We start from the raw sequence: 26519 nt of genomic DNA, 5'->3' as shown, positions 1-26519 counted from the left end.
ATGGGTCATCTTGGTGATGCCAGGCTAGTACCGTAGCTGCCTTTGAGCCTCATGATGAAAAGAGTGGGGAACTGAACCAGTATATAAGGCACCACTCCACTGTTGTTATTTCCACTTCAACTTTACAGTATGTCTACGTCAGGGTTTCTCAAAGTGGGTGCAGTGGCACCCGTGATGCAAGTCCAGGGGTGCCACAGGACACTTTGATAATATTTGCAATTCATCAATATCGCTTCAGTTTAACTTACTTGCACTGTACTTGGTGCATTCTTTTTTCAATCTACACCAAATCTCTTCACCAAAAATAGCCGATCTACAAGCTGCTGTTTTTGGCGAATATGTTCCCCCCAGAATAGCGATAGTGGGATTCAAGAGGTTAACCGTCAAGTAAGAAGTTATTTTCAATCTGTCATAATGGAAACAGATATTCTCTCAAGTTTTCCTTGTGATATGCTGTAGGCTGGGGGGGAAATATTTACACCGTTTTTTAATATGACTTAATTGTAAGGTGCTACAAAGTAACAATGTAATTCATGGGTGCCATGGATGAAAACATTATTTACAGGGGTGGCCTGAGCCAAAAAATGTTTGAGAATCCCTGGTCTACGTGAATCATGTCAGTGTCTATGAAGTTGTCGGCCATTCAAATGTCAGCAGCATTAACGAACTGGAAAAAGTAAGTAGTTACGTTACTAGGTAGATAACCGCAGTAAGTCGGCCAGTATCAAATCAGAAGAAATCAGAGATACAAGTCCCCCCCGGCACAGGCTTTCTATGCTCTCCTCACTGCATTGAGGAGTATAATACTGAGCTATAGAATTCACTGTATTGTATGTAATCACTGATCTGTGGGGGGATGAGATGAGATGAGGCTTTGCTTCATATCCTCTCTTAATTAATATTATTATCTACTGGTCTATACCCAGCACACACGCACGCGCACGCACGCACGCACGCACGCACGCACGCACGCACGCACGCACGCACGCACGCACGCACGCACGCACGCACGCACACACACGCACACACGCACACACGCACACGCACACGCACGCACGAACAGCTGTTAAAATGGAAGAGTATGAGTGCACCCTATAACCCTAGGTCCATGGTTTCTTTATTGTTACAACTAACAAGTAAGACTAATGAGTAAGACTTCCTTCATGAGCCTGGTTGTCTGGGGGAAGTAGCTATACTGTATTTAGCAATCTGGCCACTTTGTAGCATCTGAAACGGTCCGTGTTTGGCTTGGCTAAGATCATTGATAATAAAATAAAAACTGCCAGGGCCAGGGCGCTCGCCTGGAAGCGCCGTTCCAGGCACCTGACTTGAGGAAAGCACCGGCGTGCCTTATGCACGCGCGAGCGCAAGGGAAATGCACCAGCGCCACGCCATGCCACGCTGCTGGAGTTTCCAAACGTGTGGCGCTCCAATTATTAACAATTAAAGACGGGGCGCCCACTGGCCTAGCGGTCCAGGTGCATACCACATATCGGCTCTGATGCAGCCTGGCAGCGTGTCGCGGTTACGAATCCCGATCCTGATGACCTTTTCTGTGTGTCACTCCCCATCTCTCTCTCCCTGTTTCCTGTCCTATATCTTCACTGTAATATTATCAATAAAGGCAGAAAAGCCCCAAAAATGTATATTAAAATAGGAAGAAAAAACATCTTAGCTTAAAGCTTACAGTGCTCCCAGTCAAAGCTTTATTGATTAACGTTTCTCAACTAAAAACTCTTCTTTAGAACGTTTTAGTCGAAACTCTAATCAATAAAGCTTTGACTAGGACGGGGGTCTTCAACGTTTTCAGGCCAAGGACTCCCTAGCTGAGAGAGAGATGAAGCAGGGACCCCCTCTATATTGTATAAAATTTTGTTTTAGATTCAACTTTCTTTGTGTACGTTTACTGTTCTTATTTCTCTCTACACCTACACCTCTTTACCAAAAATAGCCGATCTACAAGCTCACAACGCCTCGCAGCGCGAGGCGTTGTGAGCTTGTAGATCTGCTATTTTTGGCTAAAGTTCTCCTCAGAAAAGGGATGCTAGGGTTCAAGCGGTTAAGGTAATTAAAAAAATCATATCACACAAAGATTTGGCGGACCCCCTGTAGTAACTCTGAGGACCCCCTAGGGGTCCCGGACCCCCTGTTGAAGACCCCTGGACTAAGAGCTCCGTAAGCTTTTAGTGAAGTGCAGATTTTTTGAATTGCCTGTGCTTTATGTTGGTCCTGCATCTACTGTACCCTCCAGTGGATGATGTGCCAGTCCTATTGTCCTTTCATAGGATCTTTGATAAACCTGCAAGCTTTGCTGACACAACGACACACATCATAAAAGTCCCCGATGCAGGATCAGAGATCACATCCACTGATGCGCTCGGATGTCCACGCAACCCTCTGCATTGCGTTGCAGATGAGGAAGTGAAGTTCTTCATACTAGTCAGGATTGGGGCCCTAAGTACAAGACTTAGGCCTTTGATAAATCTTTTCAAATGAGCCTGCTGCCACCCAAGGACCCGGCATCATCATAAATGTTTCATATCAGCCAAGAAAGAAAAATCACCTCACAGCACTGTCAAAACAATGCTCACTTGTTTCTCCAACTAGATTCTCTGCATTTGAGTTTAACCCATTGAGACCTGAAGCCGATTCTACATGTCTCCTAAATCTCAACAGTATTCTCAAAAACCTATGTTTCTATATCTGTGGTGTTCAATCTTTTTCATGTCAAGGACCCCCAAAATGATATGTATTTGGCCGCCGACCCCCATCAAAATATTTTGTTCCAGGGACCCCCCAGAAGCAAAGATTTGAGTTAAAAATGTTTGCTATAAAAATATATACATTCAAAGTGCACACATTTTCACGATTTTTCAAAAATAGCAGATCTACAAGCTCATAGTGCGGCACTCGGTGCCGCGCTATGAGCTTGTATATCTGCTATTTTTGAATAGCCCAAAGTGTAAAATAATGCTTTTTTAGCTCAAATCAAAAAATGACACAGTTCCAGGTCTTAATGGGATAAGCTGTGTATGCAACTAGTTGAAGAGAAGTCCAGCAAACAAATAGCTATACTACTTATCATAACATTACCATATCATAAATGCAAGCCCAATGGCTCATTATTTGTTCAAAGAAAACAAAGAGAAAAACAGAGAAAAGACAAATATGCAGGTCAAAATAAAAACAACACAACTCCCATAATGAAAGATCCATCTGCCTTTGCAGGTGAGGTTCCCATACCAGTGTGTGTGTGTGTGTGTGTGTGTGTGTGTGTGTGTGTGTGTGTGTGTGTGTGTGTGTGTGTGTGTGTGTGTGTGTGTGTGTGTTCCTCCCTGAATTGAGTGTGTGGGGATCTCATTTGAAACAAGCCATTGCGGCGGCTATTATGAGCGATCCATTTTAGCTGACCTTATATTGTAAACTGTACTTCCATGTGCTTTTTCTCTGCAACCTTCTAAATAAAGTATTCATACAAGACTTCTTAACCCATTAAGACCTTAGCCTAGCGTAAAAACCTACCTTGTATCCCTGGTTGATGCCATTGATGAACTGCTGAGGAGGAGGGTTCCACGTGAACCGGATGGTGGTGGAGTTCATCGCTACGACCTCCACCTCCTGGGGGGGCGCTGTTGGAACTACACACACACACAAACACACACACACACACACACACACACACACACACACACACACACACACACACACAGTATTTAGACATTGGGCCCTATTTAAACCATCTATGGCGCAAGTTATAAACCACATTCGGGCGCGTCCAACTCCTCTTTTGCTCATTAAAGAGTATATGGCTCAAAGGGGTTGTATTTTTGTCTCTTTGTCTTCTCCCACTGCCTCCCTAGAAGAGTCAGGTGCACCTGGCCTCCATAGATACATGTGACGTGTGTGTGTGTGTGTGTGTGTGTGTGTGTGTGTGTGTGTGTGTGTGTGTGTGTGTGTGTGTGTGTGTGTGTGTGTGTGTGTGTGTGTGTGTGTGTGTGTGTGTGTGTGTGTGCGTGCGTGTGTGTGTGTATTCTATGGTGATTATAGTCTAAAGGGGTTTATGCTGATGCTGGCGAGGCAATGAGCAATAACGCACTGCAGCATTATGGGAATGCCCTTTACATCTTCTACCTGAGTCAAAGAGGGCACACACTTGTGTGCGCGCGCACGCAGGCACGCACACACACACACACACACACACACAGAGAGAGAGATGTGTAATGTTTTATACAGTATAGGGCACTTTCAATTGCCTTGTCGTTGAAATGTTCTATGCTATACATCAATTACAACCTCTGTCACCCATGGTGTCACCCACAGTGTCGCCCATGGTGTCCCCCAGGGCTCGGTGCTTGGCCATCTCCCGTTTATTCTCTACATTCTCCCCCTCTGACAGATCCTTCGCCCCCCGTTTTCACTTGTTACGCCGATGACACACAGCTCTACCTCCCCTCCCCTCCAAAACCATTACTGCTACCACCCACACCACCCTCACTACCTGCCTGACTGACATTAAAACCTGGATTACATTACATTACATTACAGTCATTTAGCAGACGCTTTTATCCAAAGCGACTTACAATAAGTGCATTCAACATAGGTAGGGAACGAAACTACTTATCACCAGAAGTCTTAAGTGTATTTCCTGCAAAAACAAGCAACCAAGAGTATACCTAGCGCCAAGGTAAAAGTGCAATATATCAGCTACCTACTTTCTTAAACAGATGAGACAAAATAGCAAAATCAAATGAGCACGAGCTAATACAAAAAGTGTATTGACTAAACAAGATCCAATGAAACAGTACAACAATAAAACAAGAGTTCGTACAACTAGTTAACAACAAGTAAGCCAGACAAAGAGGAAGGGTAGTGTTTCCTGAAGAGGTGGGTTTTCAGCCTGCGGCCAAAGATGGGCAGTGACTCTGCTGTCCTGACTTCAGTGGGAAGTTCATTCCACCACTTGACAACAATGGATGCAAACAAACTTCCTTAAGCTCAACTGCAATAAATCCGAAGTCCTCATTATGCCCTCACCCGCTCCACTCATAACTTCTCCTTGAACATTGATGGCTCCATTGTTGTCAACCCCCTTCACCAAAGTCTGCAACCTTGGTGTCATCGTGGATCCCACCCTCTCCTTCCAGTCCCGTGTCAACCAGATTACACCCCATCCAGTGGTGGGAAAAGTACTCAAATGTTTTACTTAAGTAAAAGTATCAATACTGCAATGTAGAAGTACTACAAGTAAGTAGTCAAGTAAAAGTCCGGAATTCAAAATTTACTCGAGTAAAAGTACAAAAGTATTGGTAACAAAACATACTTGAAGTACAAAAGTAGAAAGTACTTATTATGCAGAATGTCCCATTTCACAAGTTTTCAAATGTGTAAAAATCTTGAAAATAGCAGATCTACAAGCTCACAATGCGTCGCATCGCGACGCATTGTGAGCTTGTAGATCGGCCATTTTCAAATGGCCGAAATGTATAGGGTTGAAGTGGTTTATGTGTGTTTTGTAGTAATAATCAAAAACAAAAAAGTAACTAGTAACTCAAGTTTTCAAATAGCTGTATTGGAGTAAAAGTACAATATTTGCCTCTGAGATGTAGTGGAGTAGAAGTAAAAGTATTGAAAATTTGAAATACTCCAGCCTCGGGTACTGCATCTGCAATAGCCTCCTATATGGTGCCAAAATTCTCAAAAAATCTTCAATATGTGCAAAACTCTGCTGCCCGCCTCCTCACCAGAACCCGATCCGACCCAGTCCTCCAATGACCTTCACTGGCTCCCAGTCAAACACATAATAGATTTTAAAATAGTGATCACCACCTACAAGGCCCTCAACAACCAGGCCCCCCCACCGCTACCTCTCTGACCCCCTCATCCAACGTCAAATATTGATATCAGTAAAGGACGTATGTACGTTGTTACATGTTAAAGATGCTCTGCTGTGCTGGCTGTACCTGACTCCTCACTCACCCTGCACTGCTCTACTCAACACATTAAACACTAAAACACATCCTCACACAGCTCTGTGTGTGTGTGTGTGTGTGTGTGTGTGTGTGTGTGTGTGTGTGTGTGTGTGTGAGTGTGTGAGTGTGTGTGTGTGTGTGTGTGTGTGTGTGTGTGTGTGTGTGTGTGTGTGTGTGTGTGTGTGTGTGTGTGTGTGTGTGTGTGAGAGAGAGAGAGAGGGGGAGAGGGAGAGGGAGAGAGAGAGAGAGAGAGAGGGAGAGAGAGAGAGAGAGAGAGAGAGAGAGAGAGAGAGAGAGAGAGAGAGAGAGAAAGAGAGAGAAGAGAAGAGAAGAGAAGAGAAGAGGAGAGGAGAGGAGAGGATGTCAGATTCATTGCAGCCTCTCTCATTAAACCACATTAGAATAATTAACGAGCCTAACTGCCTTTTCCAACTCCATAAACCTGTCACAAAGTCTTGTAATAACGAGTGTGTGACTTTTGTGAGAGTACAGTACGTGCGCGCGCGTGTGCATGCGTGTGGGTGTGTGTGTGTGTGTGTGTGTGTGTGTGTGTGTGTGTGTGTGTGTGTGTGTGTGTGTGTGTGTGTGTGTGTGTGTGTGTGTGTGTGTGTGTGTGTGTGTGTGTGTGTGTGTGTGTGCATGTGTAATGAGGATGGAATGGGAGTGCAGCTGAGACTGCACGTCTTTGATGATAAAATAATAATATAGTATCAAAGTAAATGTCGGCAAAGTAACAGCATGTTTAAACAAGACTCTGATCCAAGACTGAATTGTGATCAATCAGTGAGTCGTTCAGAAGATATCTTGTTTGTGATCAAAGCGTCAGATGGTACAGTAGCCTCAGCCTATTAGCGCAAAAAAATGTATAATCCCCAAATAGCTTATAATAAGTCTTGGCCTTGGAGCGACAGACACTGCCATCCTTACTGCTAGTCAGTGGTGGAAAGTAACTAAGTACATTTACTTAAGCACTGTACTTAAGTAACATTTTGAGGTATTTGTACTTTACTTGAGTATTTCCAATTTCCAATACTTTTACTTCTACTCCACTTACATCTCAGAGGCAAATATTGTACTTTTTACTCCACTACAATTATTTGAACACTTTAGTTACTAGTTACTTTTCAGATATAAACTATGATATAATGAAATATACATTAACCACGTTAGCCCTATTTTATAACTAGGCTATTTTCAAACATTTTAGTACTTTTACTTTTGGTACTTTAAGTACATTTTGATGCCAATACTTTTGTACTTTTACTCAAATACATTTTTTATTCCGGACTTTTATTTGTTTTGGACTTTCTGCAATTTTTTGACAAATACAATTTGAAAATCTTTGATATATATATATATATATTTTAACTCAAATCTTCGCTTCTGGGGATTCTACAAATGTCTTCTAAATCCTTAAACGTATTATGTTGCTATAATCAGTGATTCTCAAACGTTTTTATGTCAAGGGCCACCACAAAGATATGTATTTGGCTGCGGACCCTGCGGTCAAATAGGTAGGTTGTTAAAATGATCGCTTTAACACATTGGGTGCCAGCATTTTTTCATAACAACTTACGTTGGGTGCCAGCATTCTCCCCATTGACTGCGCTTTGCTGTTTAAAGCTCTAGACTCCACGATGAGCAAATCCACGTAAAAACAAGCATCCATTCATGTAGCGCGATGACCCTGGCTACATCCTGCAACAATAACATTCCACTCGCGAGTTACAATGGGGACGGATCGCGCATGACCGGTTTCCCCCACCGGAAACAGATTTGGAGATATAGGCGTTTTAAAGAAGGAAATAGACAGGAATCGGATGGGAGCCATGTTTTTGTTTCCGGTGATCTATCTGGCCGATCCTTCTCAGGATCACAATGGGTACTCCCAGAGCTGCTCCAGCCCCTCCCGTGTGGATATAAACGAAAAAAAACAAAAACACAAAACTCACGTATGTATACGTTTTTTAGGAAAGTTGGCACTCCACGGGTGTATTTGCAAAACCGTACCGGTACGGTTTTGGCACCCCATGTGTTAAAATATATTATATTCAAAGATTTGCAAAAATATAAGATTTTAATGGGATAAAAACTAGTGTGCTCTCACAACCGACCTCTCACAAGGGCTCTGCCCTAGATACTATTTTCGATTTAGTTGCATTCACAATCACATTATTGATTTGTACATTCATGCAGTCTGTGGAGTGGACTGGGTTGACTAAGGTTAGTGTTTGAAAATCGGCATGTTTAGCCGTAAAGATGATGTACAGAGCAGGGGTCCCAACCTGTGGTTGGCAGACCTTTGAACTGAAGGGCATGGCGGTGCTTTTGTTGGTGGTAGCGAGACGGCAATCCGCATGAGACCCAGACATCCTAACAAACGCATCATAAATCAAAGATACTTGACCACGACTACCAGAATAATCTACTATCATCTTTTCCAAAACTGATAGAGATGGCAGTTGAGTTGAGTTATTTGGGGTTTTTAAGATAAAACTTCTTATCTGTAAGTACTTTAAAAAATGATTTAATGGGATATTATATTTCCTGCGAAGACCTTCAAAAGACATGAGCACATCAACTTCATACATATCTGAGATCTTGGCCACACCCTTGTCTGCCCATGATTTGAATCCCCTGTCAAGACTCCCTGGTTTAACCCATTAAGACCTGGAACTGTGTCATTTTTAGATTTGAGCTAAAAAAGCATTATTTTACACTTTGGGCTATTCAAAAATAGCAGATATACAAGCTCATAGCGCGGCACCGAGTGCCGCGCTACGAGCTTGTAGATCTGCTATTTTTGAAAAATCTTGAAAATGTGTGCAAATCTTTGAATATATATATTTTTAAAGCGAACATTTTTAACTCAAATCTTTGCTTCCTGGAACAAAGTATTTTGATGGGGGTCCGCGGCCAAATACATATACATGTGGGGGTCCTTGACATGAAAAAGATTGAGCACCACTGATACAGAAACATACGTTTTTCAGAAAACTGTTGGGATTTAGGAGACATGTAGAATCGGCTTCAGGTCTCTAAACTGCTGGTTACCCCACAGGGGGGAAAAAGAATCTGAACCAAAGTATTTGTCTCAGCAGCTAAACCAAATGTTTAGCTGCTGAGACTCTCCCAAGGCCAATAAAGCAAAAAACATTAGTGTGTGTACAGTATGTGAGTCTCTGTCGGGTGGAAACCTCACATTTAGAGCTTGTAGATCTGCTCCTTTTGATGCTTTTATGTGACGCTGTAGTATGATCAAGAAGGGTGTTCGTTTACGAAAAAAACACAAAAAGTAAGAGATAGGACGTTTTCTGCCCGACAACAACGATACGATATGTATGAGGGTGAGGGCACACCCACCTCCTTGCAGAGTGTACTCAGTAACGGGGGTGCTGTAGACCCCCAAACCGGCTCCGGTGAAGGCAGCCACCTGGATCTGGTACTGGGTCCAGATGATCAGATCCGTCAGCAGGCAGTAGTTGGTCTCTGGACTGCTTATGTTCTTCTCCTGGTAGTCCCCCGGCAGGCCCGCGAGACGGTATCTATACAGTACACACACGCACACGCACACACGCACACGCACACGCACACACACACACACACACACACACACACACACACACACACACACGCACACACAAAGCTGTTTGATCAAATCACCAGCCAGTATTTCGGTTCTACTGGTTGCTGTGGACTTCAAACATGGTCAAACATGGTGTTTTTGAGTTTGAGTGAAGTTTCAAATTGCCACTCTTCAACAGAGCTGCTGTCTCTTGGCATATCAGACACTTCGGTCTGGTGCTCGTCGGAAGGGAGGATGAATGAATGGCTATTTTTCAGTCCATTCCTCTTTGAATTGCCGATTTTTCACTGTCGACTTTCCTTTCGCCAGCCATTCTGATTCACGTTGTATAACTCGAGGCTTCTACTGTAGCTAACTGCTGGCAAAACTAAACTAGCAAACTTGCTGCCGAAACTGAAAGTAGCAGCTTAGCGTTGTCATCTCTCCGAATGCGCTTCGAACGACTATCCATCATCGTAATGGAGATGACAGCAGGTGTACGCACCAAACCACATCGCAGACAGAGGAGCAGTCGGACATTCGGAGCAATGGAGACAATGGAGAATTTTTATATGCGGTATGCGTAACATCTTGCAGACGATACAAATAATATGTTATGAAGAGTATAATTTTCCCACAGTCCGAAAACAGTTGTGGTTCGTCCAGATCCGGACCAAACTCTGGACTTCAAGGGTCACTGCTCCATACTAATTTCAACCTGCAAAATGCATTTTTCGCTGTTGAAATAAACTAATATTGAATTGTCAACAACAAGTTTGTCCAGTAAAAGTTTCCGTTTGCTGAATTTTCAGCATCTCCGTGAGACTGTGGGTTAAAACTAATGACATAATATATACCTGTCTGCTCCAAAGCATGGATGGAGGATGTAAAAACACTTACTGTAGATATCACATAATCTGAGGGAGCTGAAAGGAATAATAGCATAAGTGTCAGCACTTTAAAGGCATTGACGGCGAGTCAGAGATAAACAAACACCGCAGTTCGTTTCCCCGACTACCAGGGGGTGACGCAGGAGGGACTTCGATAGAGCTAAGGGGACTTCTGAAGGGGCCATGCCGAAAATAGGTTGCTTTATTCGGATATAATTTGCGGAACTGCCCGCCCCTGCTGGTTCTCTGAATTTTTATTTTTAAATAGGCTCTTTCATGATAAATTGACCACATATATGAAGTTAAACAACTAAATTCTATCCAAACGCTATCTTAAAAGCAAATTCTGTGCCTCAAAAACGAAGTTTGAGAGCGTTTTAAAACCGAAAGTAAAAAGTTCAAACGGACACGGACGCGCACGGACGCGCACATGCGTGCGTTAATTTACGCCCCGGACAAACATAAACATTAGGGAAATTACGGATTTCAGAAAGAGGACTGTGTTTCAATGCAGGAAAACACCCCAGCATCATTATATAGTGGCTGATAGAGGGGGGAAAAATGCAAAATATATATATGTATATATATATATATATTTTTTTAAATTTAGGCTTAATGTTGCCTAGAATCCCTTTAATATGGTACCTGTTCACTAGCTATTCCACCGGCCTACCGAGCTGAGTCAGCCCTCACGCACACACACTCAAGCATGCACGGCACGCACATAGTATGCAGAGCCCAAGGCTGACAACATCGTTTGCCCTAATTTATCAAAGCGGTGTGTGGACCAAATAATGGGCGTCAAGGCGAGATCGCCGCAATTGTCGGTATTTATCATTCTATCATGACTTTGACTTTGATATCTCACGTCTGGTCTGAGGACGCGTACAGGATTTATGTTCCATCGCGGACATGCGGAGCGGGATGGTCTGACAGTCTGGACAGGCATCTGGACAACATGTATCCACTCCAAAATCTAACACACACTAATAAATAATCCCTGTGAAAATATAACATTTTATAACCCATTAAGACCTGAAGCCGATTAAAAAAATGTTTTCTAACTCCTAACGCTTTAAAATATATATATATATATTCAAAGATTTGCACACATTTTCACGATTTTACAAAAATAGCAGATCTACAAGCTCATAGCGCGGCACTCGGTGCCGCGCTATGAGCTTGTATATCTGCTATTTTTGAATAGCCCAAAGAAATCTTAAGTGACACAGATGCGTTCCAGGTCTTAATGGGATAAAGGCATAAATCATGGTCATGGACGCCTATTTTATTTCCAAGTGACAATGACAAGCAATTAAAATCTAACGTAGCCTATTTGCAAAGTCAGGTGCTTAATCATTCACCCATTTAAACGGGTGCTTTAACAGTCATTCAGATAAGATCTGGATCAGACCCAGGCTATACGAACGCTTATGCGAGAGCATTTTCTGGAGTCTTCACGGGGAATACATGATTGCTTTATTTTAGTGTCGAACTCGAACGTGCAGTGCGCACGTCGGTAATGGGTTAAATCAATATACTAACGTATTCCATTCATGGCAAAGTGATTGGTGTCATTCATGTGGGCTACTAGCCTACTTGACAAAGATTGTACCGTTACGGAATACATGAAAGTTTCCACAGTGTGACAAAATGCTACACAATTAGGCTTGCAAGTAGATGTGTGCGTGTGCGTTTGCGCAGGGACGTGCACAGATAGACTCTAGGTGGTGCTAGAGCACCTGCCCTTTGCCCTCTTGACAAGAAGTGCCCTTTTGAAAGGTTTTCAGTTTACAGCAGGGGTCTTCCCCCTAGGGGTCCAGGACCCCTAGGGGGTCCTCAGAGTTACTACAGGGGGTCCACCAAATCTTTATGTGATATGATTTTTCTTTTTACCATAACCACTCGAAACCTAGCATCCCTTTTCTGAGGAGAACTTATGCCAAAAAATAGCCGGACACGAAAGGGAGCGAGGCGGTCGGGGGAAACTCTTTCCATACGTTGTTTGGTCGTATTCCGGTTGTTCATGTCATAAAATCGGGCGCTTCAAGAACATTTAAGGGCGTGTTATTTAACCCATTGATACCTGGAACGGATCTGTGTCACTTTAGATGTCTTTGGCTATTCAAAAATAGCAGATAGCAGCGGCACTCGGTGCCGCGCTATGAGCTTGTAGATCTGCTATTTTTGAAAATAAAAAATATTTTCCAGATTTTTTTCAAAAAACTGTTGATATTTAGATTTTTTTTAAGAATCGCCTCAGGTCTTAAAGGGTTAAATGACGGTCGCTTTCAGCCGTGAGATTTATCAAAGGACAGACCAAATATACGCTCGCTAGGATTGGCTGTATAGGATTGCTTGATACATTTCACGTGGCCATGGTGTCTGTGTAGCGGAGACAAGATCAACTTCTCTCTTCCTCCTCTCTCTCTCTCTCTCTCTCTCTCTCTCTCTCTCTCTCTCTCCACCTGACCTCACCTGACCTTACATACTGACACTTTTACTGGGGGAAGAGGGGGGTCTGTGATGTGTGTGTGAGTCTGCGTGCCCGCTTGAGTGTGTGTGTGTGTGCGTGTGTGCGTACCTGAGCACGTATCCCCGCAGCACCCCGTTGAGCTGTGGTTCAGGAGGAGGCTGCCACTGAACCATGATGGATTGGTTCGTTCGCCCACTGGCTACGATGTTCTTAGGAGGAGAGCTGGGTGCTTCCTCCCTCAGCATCAGTCTGACACATTCAACATATCGACACACACACACACACACACACACACACACACACACACACACACACACACACACACACACACACACACACACACACACACACACACACACACACACACAGAAAGAAGAAAGAAAAACCTTCATTAGTCCAGTGGTTCTCAAACTTTTTCATGCCAAGGACCCCCAAAATGATATGTATTTGGCCGTGGACCCCCATCTCAAATATTTTGTTCCACAGACCCCCAAAAGCAAAGATTTGAGTTACAAATGTTCGCATGAAAAAAAATATATATATTCAAAGGTTTGCACACATTTTATCGATTTTTCAAAAATAGCAGATCTACAAGCTCATAGCGCGGCACTCGGTGCCGCGCTATGAGCTTGTAGATCTGCTATTTTTGAATAGCCAAAGAATAAAAGGTTCAAAGTATTGTGACGCTATATTAACACATTTTGCTGGGGACCCCCTGGTACTCCCCCAAGGACCCCTGGGGGTCCCCGGACCCGACTTCGAGAACCAATGCATTAGTCTATCTAGAATCTTTCAGTGGGAGCCGGGGACAGTACTGGATGAGAAAGTACTGGAGTGTCAGAAATGTGAAGAGTAAATCAACACTTGGCCGGGCAGAGTGGTCGGGTGCCCTGGTTCTACTTTTATGAGCCAAGATCTCCCATTCAGCCCCACTCGAGTCTGGTTGCCCAGACACAAGCTGTGGGTTTGTGGCCGTCGGGACGCGAGGAATCCACTGGAGAAATGTACAGAGATATCTGTATCCGTCTGTCTGCCTGCCTGTGGCCCTTTAACTGTTTTAGTTCCATTAAAAAACATTGTCTAGTTGCCACAGTGCCGGCGATTTCTGAGTGTTTTCACTCACCTTTGAAAAATCATAGAATATTTTTCTTCACAGCAATCGACCCGCCGGTCGTGGTAAAAGACGCAGCGGGTTCTTACACACACTTGGAGAAAAAATCGAACAGCCACGATTGTCCATTCCATATACTGTATATGGGCAGTTCAGTCAGATAACTCACGAATAGTTTGAACCAATATTTTATTATGAATGTGAATACAAGTGTATATATAATAATTTATCTTGGCGTTCGGCTCTGCAAAATATTTTCTCCCTGCTCAACACAATCATACAGACATCATTAGATATACATACATAACAACCCCCATGGGGAACAGAACCAATAGCAGAGCCCACTGGTGGTGCTGGGGTGGTGGTGGGGGTAACAGTTGCATTCCAACAACCAGGGGTACAAATGACAGCAGAGAATGAACGAAGATTGAGGTGAGTTTAAATAACCCGCTGATTGGTCAGCTGATTGTCACGTCAGCTCTGACGTAAGACTGCGTAATAGTGTTGTAATAACTCTGTATGCACCCGCATAGCATTTAACCTCTCGAGTATATGCTGCCTGAACTAACTCGCAGGCTACGTCTCATTTGAATGAGGTGTGGTTTTCCCCCACAGCAACAGAAAGTAGAGAGAAAAGCGTTTTCTTTTTTTTAGATTCTGGGTCGTCATCTGGCATTGAAAGCATCATTCAAAAGGTAGTCAGTGCTACAGTATGATGACATCATAGTTATACTTTATTGATGATGGCATCAGGGTATACTCCATAAATGGGGGCTTTGAGGATTTATCAATATTTGGGGAAAATCACTTCTTGACTTCCCACTCGGCCCCCATCAGTCCCTCACGTACTTGACGATATGTACACCGAGTCTGAAGGACGTTCTCGATACACACAAGGTGAAAGTTGTAATATGATTAGCCAGCACAGGTTTTATTTTGAAGGACCTACTGAAAATATACCTATTTCCAGAAGGTACTTCAAAATAAAACTGAAGTCCCTAACATATTAACATAGAAGTAGGTGAAACTAACTTGACACTATTGGGAAGAAATAAACAGGCAAAACAGAAAAGCAAAAAAAAATGACTGCTCGAAAAACAAATAATCTCTGCCAATGTACTGATGCTTGAGTGCCAAATCAACAAAACATGGATAAAACAAAAAGGACAAAGCAATCAGGTGCCCAGTTTAGGAAGAAAAGGAGAGGAGAAATGTGCAAAAAGATAAAGTCATACAGCACTGCAGCTAGGTCATCTCTGAGTAAAGAAAGAAAGAAAGAAAGAAAGAAAGAAAGAAAGAAAGAAAGAGTCACATTAAAAATATGACTTTTTATCATTTTATCATTTAAAAATATGACTTTTTTTTATCATTTAGGGGACGCAACACACATTAAGACCTGCAACCCCACCGGTATGCACACACATACTGTACACACACACACACACACACACACACACACACACACACACACACACAGAGAGAGCACTCTTCCATGTTACATCTTCATTTCCACAACGTTTGTTAACGCCTGCTTAACCTTTCCATAACGTCATATTTCTCTGCTTTTCCCTCACATTCTACTGTATACACACGACAGAAATCTCTCCCTCTCTCTCTCTCTCTCTCCCTGTTGTAAATCCCCCTCTCTCGTCCCAGCAGACAGACGACAGTGTGTGACGGCAGCAGATAGTTAAATCACCATTAGCAGAGGATGAGTGAGGCTCTCCACTTCTCATTTCCAGTGAGACGGCGTGATACCGTGCTCTCCATCATGCCCTTCTCTCCTCGCTACCCCTCTCTTCTCTTCTCCTCTCCTCTCCTCGCTACTCCTCTCCTCTCCTCTCCTCTCCACTACCCCCCTGTGTAACTGGCTGCTGGACTTCCTAACAAACAGACCTCGATCTCCCTGAGCACTGGCTCTCCACAGGGCTGTGTTTTTGAGTTCACATGCTGTTCACCCAGATGACCCCGTGACTGCTGTGTTAGGTTCACTACCAACTACATCAGGGGTCTTCAGGGAGCGACTACAGGGTCCTTCTGGTCGATCGACACGGTCACGACTTTTTTCTGTTCTGGCCCCACAGTGGTGGAATGAACTTCCCACTGATGTCAGGACAGCAGAGTCACTGCCCATCTTTCGCCACAGGCTGAAAACCCACCTCTTCAGGAAACACTACCCTTCCTCTTTGTCTGGCTTACTTGCTGTTAACTAGTTGTACGAACTCTTGTTTTATTGTTGTACTGTTTTATTGGATCTTGTTTAGTCGATACACTTTTTGTATTAGCTCGTGCTCATTTGATTTTGCTACTTTGTCTCATCTGTTTAAGGAAATAGGTAGCTGATATATAGCACCCTTACCCTTAGCGCTAGGTATACTCTTGGTTGCTTGTTTTTGCAGAAAATGCACTTAAGACTTCTGGTGATTAGTAGTTTCGTTCCCTACCTATGTTCAATGCACTTATTGTAAGTCGCTTTGGATAAAAGCGTCTGCTAAATGACTGTAATGTAATGTAATGTAATGTCTTCAACAGGGGGTCCGGGAGCCCTAGGGGGTCCTCAGAGTTACTACAGGGGGTCCACCAAATCTTTGTGTGATATATTATTTGTTTCCTTAACTTGAACCCTAGCATCCCTATTCTGAAGAGAACTTTAGCCAAAAAATAGCAGATCTACAAGCTCACAACGCCTCGTGCTGCGAGGCGTTGTGAGCTTGTAGATCTGCTATTTTTGGCAAAGAGGTGTAGGTGTAGAGGGAAAAAAGAGCAGACCAAGTAAACCAAAAAAGTTTAATCTGAAATTACATTTTATACAATATAGAGGGGGTCCCTGCTTCATCATGTCTCTCAACTACGGGGTCCTTGGGCTGAAAACGTTGAAGACCCCTGAACCACATGGTAAAGTATGCGGACGACGCGACAGTCGTGCAGGCCTCATCTAGGGACGACAACGAGAGCGACTACAGGGAGGAAGTGAGACAGTTGGCGGGGCTGGTGTAACACACACACAATCTGCTCCTGAATGTCAGCGAAACAAAGGAGATTATTGTTGACTTCAGACGGAAACCAGCACAGCCACACACACCGCTCCTCATAAGTGACACTCAGGGTTGCCAGATCTGCTTATTATAATTTCCCCGCAAGATTTTATTTGAAAATAGAGAGATCTACAGATCTACAAGCTCACAACGCGTCGCGATGCGACGCGTTGTGAGCTTGTAGATCGGCTATTTTCAAATAGCTGATGACCCGGTTGCTTGTTTCTCTCACAGAATCTGGCAACACTGGTGGCACTGCAGCGCCAGCTATCTAAGTGCACTGTTTTTGCTCCCCCTTTTGGGCGGGGGCGGGGGCGGGGGCGCGGGCGGGGACTTCTTTCTTCTACAATAGCCGGGTCGTAACAAAGAGTTAAGACGTCACATTCCAATACAACCAAAATACCCAATCTCGGCACCGAAAATAAAGAGCAGACCAAGTAAACAAAAAAAAAGTATAATTTACTTGAGCACCTGCCCCTCAAAATGTCTGTGCACGCCACTGACTCTTCTCTAAAAAAGTGAACTAGTCCAGTACAAGCACACATGCAATATCCCCTAACCTTCTTCCTTATAATATATGCTGCTGAAGACTCCTATGTGCAATGTTTCTGTCTCATCATGAACTGATTTTATTATTAGTGGTGTCTCTTTTAGTATTTTAGCTTTTAGTATTGTCGTTTTAGCTTTCTACTAGGAGTAGTTTTAGATCATACAGCCAGTGGAACGAAATGTTGTTCATGTATGCATTTCATGCATGTGTTGAATGACGATAAACTATCTATCTATCATCTATCTACTGCTCTCTTCTCCACTCCTCTCTCCTAATATAATGTGATCAAATTGACGATGATGATGATAATGGTATTAATTATAACAGTAATCATAATAATTATGATGCTTATTTGGCTATGTAGTGTATAATGGCTTATATGGATCCAGGAAGATCTATATAATGACACATGTATTTATGGATGATTATAGACTGAGGAGATGGTGTTCCAGCTTCAGGGTCTTCTCAGACGGGAAGTGACACAAACGCCTGCGTTCTCTCTCTTGGATCAGTGGGGTTCGCACTGCACTTCTAATGTGAACACACAGACAAGACAATCACTCTGCCAGTAAACGCCATCAGGCAATTTACGCTTGCATATGAAAATGATCGTTAACCACAACCCAACTCTTGTTGTGGGCGGGAGTGTGTGCGTGAAACAAGCACGGACGCTACAGTTTGACAGGGAGTGTGCCCGCTTGTCACTCCACCTCTCAGATTGCTCACACATACCTCCCTTACCTGCCTGATCGCCTCTAATTGAAGATGAATTACTAGGCGTTGCCTGATGCTTCCCGTGTGAAAGGCCCTCCAGGCAGTGAGTGGGTGATCAAAAGGTCCCCCCACGCACCGGCATTGATACGTGTTGGAAAAGCGCCTGTGGCCCACAATATACGTTGTAGTGGGTGCAGTCAGTGTGTAGGCGGTGTTTACACGGCCGTCAGTTTGCAGTGAGGGGTTCAACAGGTTAGCCTCCTGCTTCCCCCTCATCCACCTCCAGATTGTCCAGTTTAACTCCAACTACAAAGCTATAGCCTTCCTCACCAACGTGTTTGTTATAAGATGAGGGGAAAAAAAACAAATAACCTGGAAGGTTATCTAGTGCTGACTGCTATGAAATGTATGTGTTTTTTAAAAGCACTCATCCCTCCATCTGACTAATGGCATGGTCAGACTTTAATAGGCTCTATGCACAGCAGCCATATTGGGAATGAATTGGGTCCCTTCCTTACTTCCTTCACAGGTGTCACCAATAATACTAATTAAGGCTCTGTTCCATTTAGTGTGGTATAGTGGTTGTCTTATTTTCAAGGACGCCCATAACTCTGAGAGTGTACAAATGGAACCAAATGGACCCTTACGGGTCCATTTGGTTCCTTTTGTACACTCTCAGAGTTACACACCCACCATAAGGGGCCATTTGGGAACCAAAATGGAGTGTTTCTAGTGAGCCAACATGCACGATATCAGCACCCTGACCAGAATGGAACAGAGCCTTCATTAGTATCATTGGTAACACCTGTGAAGGAAGTAAGAAGAAGCCCAATTTCTTTCCAATATGACTGCTGTGCATAGAGCCTATTCCGTCCACAAACTTTATTCACACTGAAGTTTTGGAGGCGGGTAGAGCAGTGTAGAGCCTGTTTGTGACATTAACCCACAAATATTCCTTAATGTTATGTGTGACACACTTTTTGCAGTCCCCAGTTACTTAGGAAAATAGATCACAGTTTCTCTGAGGCAAGTGTGCGTCTATGTGTGTGTGTTTATGAGTGTGTATGTCATTGTGTCACCATCTGTTGTTTTTAAAGACCACCACACATAAAACGAGATAAACAAGAAGTATACGTCTGACTAATGGCACGGTCGGACTTTAAATTCCGTCCACAAACTTTATTCAAACTGAGGTTTTGGGCGTGGGAAGAGCAGCATAGAGCATTTCCTGTTTCTGACATTACACCAAAAAAAAAAACTGGCAATCTATCTAGTGCTGACTGCTATGAAATATATGCGTTTTTTAAAAGCACTCATCCCTCCAAACAATCTATGAGCACTTTATTATCGGACACACACAGAAAATAGAGTCTGACCCAACTCACATTCTCCAGCCAGAGTTCCAGGCTTCCAGCTCTTACCTTCTCGTAAAAGATTCAGGGTTCCCCAAAACAGGCTGAATTGTTATAAACATTAGCTAGTAGCTAGTAGCTCTCTCTCTCTCTCTCTCTCTCTCTCTCTCTCTCTCTCTCTTTTTTGCATTTCACTGGCTAGAAGTTACAGTACGTTTCACTCTGTCCATTGTTAACTCTATAGACGGCTGCCAAATTCAGCACAGAATTTAATCTGTAATCTAATTCCACGTCTGAACTAAATCTTCCGTGCAAACACCTGCCAAAAGAGGTCCCTGTGGCACAATATCTATTCAAATGTGATTCTGCGGACCTAATACTAATACATAACAATTTGGGGGTCCTTGACATGAAAAGGTTTGATAACCACTGCTCTATAGCTATCTCTCTCGCCAAGCTTCCCTCTCTCTCTCTCTCTCTTTCCGTCTCCATCTCTCTCTAAGCGATTCTCTATAAGCTGTTTAACCCATTAAGACCTGGAACTGTGTCATTTTTAGATTTGAGCTTAAAAGCATTATTTTACACATAAGGCTATTCAAAAATAGCAGATATACAAGCTCATAGCGCGGCACCGAGTGCCGCGCTACGAGCTTGTAGATCTGCTATTTTTGAAAAATCGTGAAAATGTGTGCAAATCTTTGAAATATATATATTTTTAAAGCGAACATTTTTAACTCAAATCGTTGCTTCTGGGGGGGTCCCTGGAACAAAATATTTTGATGGGGGTCCGCGGCCAAATACGTATACATTTTGGGGGTCCTTGACATGAAAAAGATTGAGCAGCACTGATATAGAAACATACGTTTTTCAGAATACTGTTGAGATTTAGGAGACATGTAGAATCGGCTTCAGGTCTCAATGGGTTAAACATTAGCCTTGGTGTATGTGAGTGTATACGTTTGTGTGAATACTTGCCTGTTATTTTGCATGTGTGCGTGCGTGCGTGCGTGCGTGCGTGCGTGCGTGCGTGTGTGTGCATGCGCGTGCATGTGTGTGTGTCAGCTGTTAGATGATGCGTTACACGGGGAATATATAGCACAGGCCAGTGGTTTTACAGCTGTGCTTTACTTCCATTAGGTTAGGCACCGTCAAAGAGAACCAGGTGCTGCAGGCACACGCACACGCACACACACACACACACACACACACACACACACACACACACACACAGTAGTGTCTAATGGGCCTGGTGTGAATGAGACGACCATTAGCATACGTGCGTGTGTAAGTAGAGTATATATAATACTCAACCACACCACTACCTTCGTCTTCCGCTGTAATGGATGATGTGCTTTAACCCATTGAGACCTGAAGCCGATTCTACATGTCTCCTAAATCTCAACCGTTTTCTGAAAAACTTATGTTTCTATATCAGTGGTGCTCTATCTTTTTCATGTCAAGGACCCCCAAAATGATATGTATTTGGCCGCGGACCCCCATCAAAATATTTTGTTCCAGGGACCCCCCAGAAGCAAAGATTTGAGTTAAAAAATGTTCGCTTTAAAAATATATATATTCAAAGATTTGCACACATTTTCATGATTTTTCAAAAATAGCAGATCTACAAGCTCGTAGCGCGGCACTCGGTGCCGTGCTATGAGCTTGTATATCTGCTATTTTTGAATAGCCCAAAGTGTAAAATAATGCTTTTTAGCTCAAATCAAAAAATGACACAGTTCCAGGTCTTAATGGTTTAAAGCACACGCAGCATTGAGCACATGCACTCATTCTATGCTCATCTGAGAGGACAACACACACACACACACACACACACACACACACACACACACACACACACGTGTTCGCACACACAGACACAGAAACCTACACACATGCACACGACAACAGAAACTGTGCCTGTGAGTTAAAGCTGGTGAATTGCTTGAACTGTCAACCAGCTGAATCCAAGGGAATACTTTAGACTTCGGGTTCAGCACGAGGACGTAAACACCTCCATGATGCAAAAACACAAACACACACACACACACACACACACACACACACACACACACACACACACACACACACACACACACACACACACACACACACACACACACACACACACACACACAGCAGCCCACAAATATTCCTGAATATTATGTGTGACACACTTTTTGCAGTCCCCAGTTATTTAAGAAAATAGGCCACGGTTTCTCCGAGGCAGGTGTGCGTCTGTGTGTGTGTGTGTGTGTGTGTGTGTGTGTGTGTGTGTTTATGAGTGTGTGTGTCACTGTGTCACCCTCTGTTGTTTTTAAAGACCACCACACATAAAATGATATAAAGAAGAAGTATAGGTCTGACTAATAAGATTAAGGTCAGACTTTAATTCCGTCCACAAACTTTATTCACACTGAAGTTTAGGAGGCGGGTAGAGCAGCGTAGAGCATTTCCTGTTTCTGAGCATTATACCATATAAACGCTGTGTTGAAAACACAACGTCAATAGAAGTCTGACGTAATTTACACATCCTACCTGGGTCGCGTTTTTTTCCCCCCCATTCTGAATTCCCATAGACGTGTTTTTAGTCTTCTCAAAACAGTTTTTTGAAAAAACGTATGTTACTATGTCAGTGGTTCTCAAACTTTTTCATGTCAAGGACCCCAAAATGTATATGCATTTGGCCAAGGACCCCCTTCTCAAAATATGTTGTTCCAGGGACCCCCCAGAAGCAAAGATTTGAGTAACAAATGTTCGCTTGAAAAAATATATATTCAAATATTTGCACAAATTTTAACGATTTCTCAAAAATAGCAGATATACAAGCTCGTAGCGCGGCACTCGGTGCCGCGCTACGAGCTTGTATATCTGCTATTTTTGAATAGCCAAAGTGTAAAATAATGCTTTTTAGCTCAAATCAAAAAATGACACAGATGGTCTTAATGGGTTAATATCGCTTCAAATAAGAACTATGTTCCAAAAATAAACAAATGGTCCCGGCGGTTTGACTCTTATGGATATGAAGCATCAACTGACGGTGAGAAAACGCTAATATCGCTTCCGCCAGATTAGTTAAACTTTCGCCAGAAACAGACTGTATCAAATATGAGTGACTGACTATCATAAACCATACAGAACCTCCTCCCTGACGATATCGTAGAGACAGTTTGTTTATTTGTGGACCACAATTCTTATATGAGACTATTATAGGATGACCCAATGTTATTCTCCATAGAAGAGAAATTACTTCCGTGACCCAGGGGATGAACGAGTGACGTCAGGACTTCTGTACTCTATGTCATGAGTCCTGCAACGGGCCGGGAACCCGCGGATACCCGACGGGTACCCGCGTTTGACGGGTGAAAACGGGTGAACATTTTACTTTGATAAGATCACGGGTACGGGCGGTACTGAACTAATCGCGGGCGGGTATCATTTTATTGTGAAAATCAGAGCACTGTTTCCGCCCAAACAACGTCACTTAACACAGCACAACTGCAAGGAACACGCTAGTCAGTTATCTTAACTCACAAAAACACATTGAACATCCTGTTAAACCTTCAAATTAAAATCATCTGACGACGTAAACAACGACACATGTGTGCTGTGTAGATGCGTGTTCGCGCGCGTGTCTCGCTCCTCCGTCTTCACTTGATTTCTGTACGAACCTGACCACTGAATGTAGCACTGTTGTTGAAGGCTGCTATCTTTTTCAACACACTTTTCAATAGGATTTACATTTTACTCTGCATGTAATCATGGGTAAAGGGGCGGACAACGGGTCGTTTATTTGACGGGCGGGGCTGGTTCATATTTTGAAATAATCAACGGGTGACGGGTCGGTCTACGGATCTAAGTATTGACGGGCGGGGCGGACGCGGGTTCTCAAAATTGGACCCGTGCAGGACTCTGCTGTATACCGTGTGCTCCTGTGAAACCTTTATCAACAAATGTCTTAAGAAGAATCCTGAATATACACTGACCGGATGAGATCAGCGATAATGATCGTGTGGAGGAAGACAAAAAGAACTTCCCAGCTAGCAGACGATATTGGACAAAGAAGATGGAGATGGATCGGGCACACACTCACTCACTCACTCACTCACCAATGTGTCAAACACCACCTTGGAACCCTCAAGGGAAGAGAAACAGATCGAGGCCGACCAAAAAAAAACACCTGGGCGGGCGGGATCAGTGTTGCCAGATTCTGTGAGAGAAACAAGCAACCAGGTCTAGGAGAACCAGCCCAAAAAGAAGCGACTATGGGCCGCATGAGTAGGCTACTTTAACATGTACATCAGCTACTGGTTTCAGAGAGAAAGGAACGGCACTGACCGAGAACTCTGGAGATCCCTTGTGGACGGCCTGTTACCCCGGGTAGGGGTGTCATAAGGCATACTTCACACCTGTGTGAAACTAGGCTGCTTTAGCATCTCTCTGAGCATGGTGTTGCACTAAATGAGGTCAGGGAGCCTTGCAAATCCTTGACTCCTCCATTATCTGACCTCCCGTTAAGCAGTGGTGGAAAAAGTACTCAAATGTTTTACTTAAGTAAAAGTATCAATACTGCAATGCAGAAGTACTCTGTTACAAGTAAAAGTCCGGAATTCAAAATTGACTTGAGTAAAAGTACAAAAGTATTGGTATCAAAATGTACTTAAAGTACCAAAAGTAAATGTACTAAAATGTTTGAAAATAGCCTATAGGTATAAAATAGGGCTAAAGTGGTTAATGTCTGTTTTATAATGTAATAATTTATATCTGGAAAGTAGCTAAAGTTTTCAAATAATTGTAGTGGAGTAAAAGTACAATATTTGCCTCTGATATGTAGTGGAGTAGAAGTAAAAGTATAGACAATTGGAAATATTCCAGAAAAGTAAAAGTACCTAAAAATTGTACTTAATTAAGTACAGTACAGTACTTGAGTAAATGCACAATTACTTTAAACCACTGCCGTTAAGGACATGAAACGTAGAAAGATGAGAGAGACAAATTCTGACGTCATGTTGTGTTTGATCTGATCTTTCCAATCTTTTATACAGTAAGTCTCTCTAAGTAAGCCCCCCCCCCCCCCAACCCACCCACTCTCAACATTACATGACTGTTGCATCTGGCAATTCTTACACTTTCTGTATCGCTATACTTCCCACCACCTGCCTTAATTATGTCCCCTAGTGTGTGTGTGTTGTGTGTAACGCATCTGTGCATCTGCAGCTGTCTGTGTCTGTGTGTGTGTGTGTGTGTGTGTGTGTGTGTGTGTGTGTGTGTGTGTGTGAACGTGGAAGAAGAGATATTTTTCATGTGTCCATCTGTTCAGACAAGCTGACTAGTTGATTCCATGTCTGTCTATAAGTCTCTGTCTCTCAGCCTGAAACTGAATCTTTCCCCACTGTTTGCAGCCACAAAAAAACAGCCTAGTTAGGAGAGGAGAGGAGAGGAGAGGAGAGGAGATTAGAGGAGAGGAGAGGAGAGGAGAGGAAAAGGGAGAGAGGAGAAAGAGAAAGGAGAACAGAGGAACAAAGGAAGAAACTGAAACCATGAGAGATGAACAGAACGGAGAGAAGGAGAGATGAGTGATGTGGTGCTTCTGTTGTTGTTGTTCATAAGAGCGAACATCTGTGTGTGTGGTCTGCCTCTAGACACACACACACACACACACACACACACACACACACACACACACACACACACACACACACACACACAATGTCTGTACGTGTGTCCGTCACATTGTGTGTGAGCATCAGGTACAGGCTGTACCTAACCATTCAACTCTCTCTCTCTCTCTCTCTCTCTCTCTCTCTCTCTCTCTCTCTCTCTCTCTCTCTCTCTCTCTCTCTCTCTCTCTCTCTCTCTCTCTCTCTCTCTCTCTCTCTCTCTCTCTCTCTCTCTCTCTCTCATAAACTGACACGGACATTCAAAGCACTTCATTTCATCCTCTTTGCTATTTAGTTGACTGAGCACACAATGTGAGAAAAAGACAGTTAATTCATGCACTCACACACGCACACACACACCTACACACACACACACACACACACACACAACGAATATAAATAGCTCATTCCAGAGTAAAAGGATTCTAAACAAAGGAGCTCCACCCTGCGTTCTCTCTCCTCGCCTATAGACTCCATCCCCTGTTACACAACTGTTCTGACCCCAGGCCCATATCCCTGACACACACACACACACACACACACACACGCGCGCCGATTCATTGGTGCATACAAATCAAAGTGAGTGTGTATTTGGTAGAAAGGTTACAATTCATTGGCGGATGGTTCCAGTGAGGTAATGTATTATCCTCCATTACACAGAGAACAGAACAACCTGATTTCACACAAATCACAGCACGCTGTCTGACACGACATCAACCTGCTGCATCACCTCATAAACATCACCGCTGGGAGGAACCACAAACTATCAGTGTGGCCGCACAACACACCGTAAATAAGACGGGGTTTAGCACACCTGTCTGCGTCACAGCTGTATATGAGAGAGAGAGAGAGAGAGAGAGAGAGAGAGAGAGAGAGAGAGAGAGAGAGAGAGAGAGAAGAGCATGGAGATTGATAGTGTGTATGGATATATGGGGGTCTGTTCTTCTTACCTCTGTGTCTCAGCACTGTACTGGCCCCTGCCCACTTGATTGACAGCGCAGAGTCTGAACTGATAGGTCCTGGCTGGTGTGAGCCCGCCCACAGACACCTGGCTCACAGCGGGGTCCACCTCTGACATGTAGACCTTCCACGGAGAGTCTGGAACAACACACACACACACACACACACACACACACACACACACGGTTTATTGATAGAATCACCAATGCACTAGACCAGTCTCAAACTTTAACACATCGG

At 43.5% G+C, this 26519-nt stretch overlaps 1 protein-coding gene across 2 annotated transcripts in view; it reads right to left on the bottom strand.

The window, feature by feature from the left end:
* The window catches only part of sdk1b (sidekick cell adhesion molecule 1b), a 446717-nt gene that overhangs the window by 106104 nt on the left and 314094 nt on the right, over positions 1-26519 (bottom strand). For both annotated transcript variants that reach the window (XM_084044504.1, XM_084044505.1), the window contains 4 exons: positions 26270-26417; positions 13009-13149; positions 9333-9514; positions 3523-3638 (listed from right to left, as the gene is read on the bottom strand). In XM_084044504.1, coding sequence (XP_083900630.1) covers positions 3523-3638; positions 9333-9514; positions 13009-13149; positions 26270-26417 — 587 coding nt within the window. The remainder of the gene's footprint in view (positions 1-3522; positions 3639-9332; positions 9515-13008; positions 13150-26269; positions 26418-26519) is intronic.

Source organism: Gymnoscopelus microlampas (assembly GCF_963454915.1).
Source record: "Gymnoscopelus microlampas genome assembly, chromosome: 2".
Taxonomy (NCBI): domain Eukaryota; kingdom Metazoa; phylum Chordata; class Actinopteri; order Myctophiformes; family Myctophidae; genus Gymnoscopelus; species Gymnoscopelus microlampas.
The sequence above is the reverse complement of the archived record's forward strand: the minus strand, read 5'-3'. Positions and strand labels throughout refer to the sequence as shown.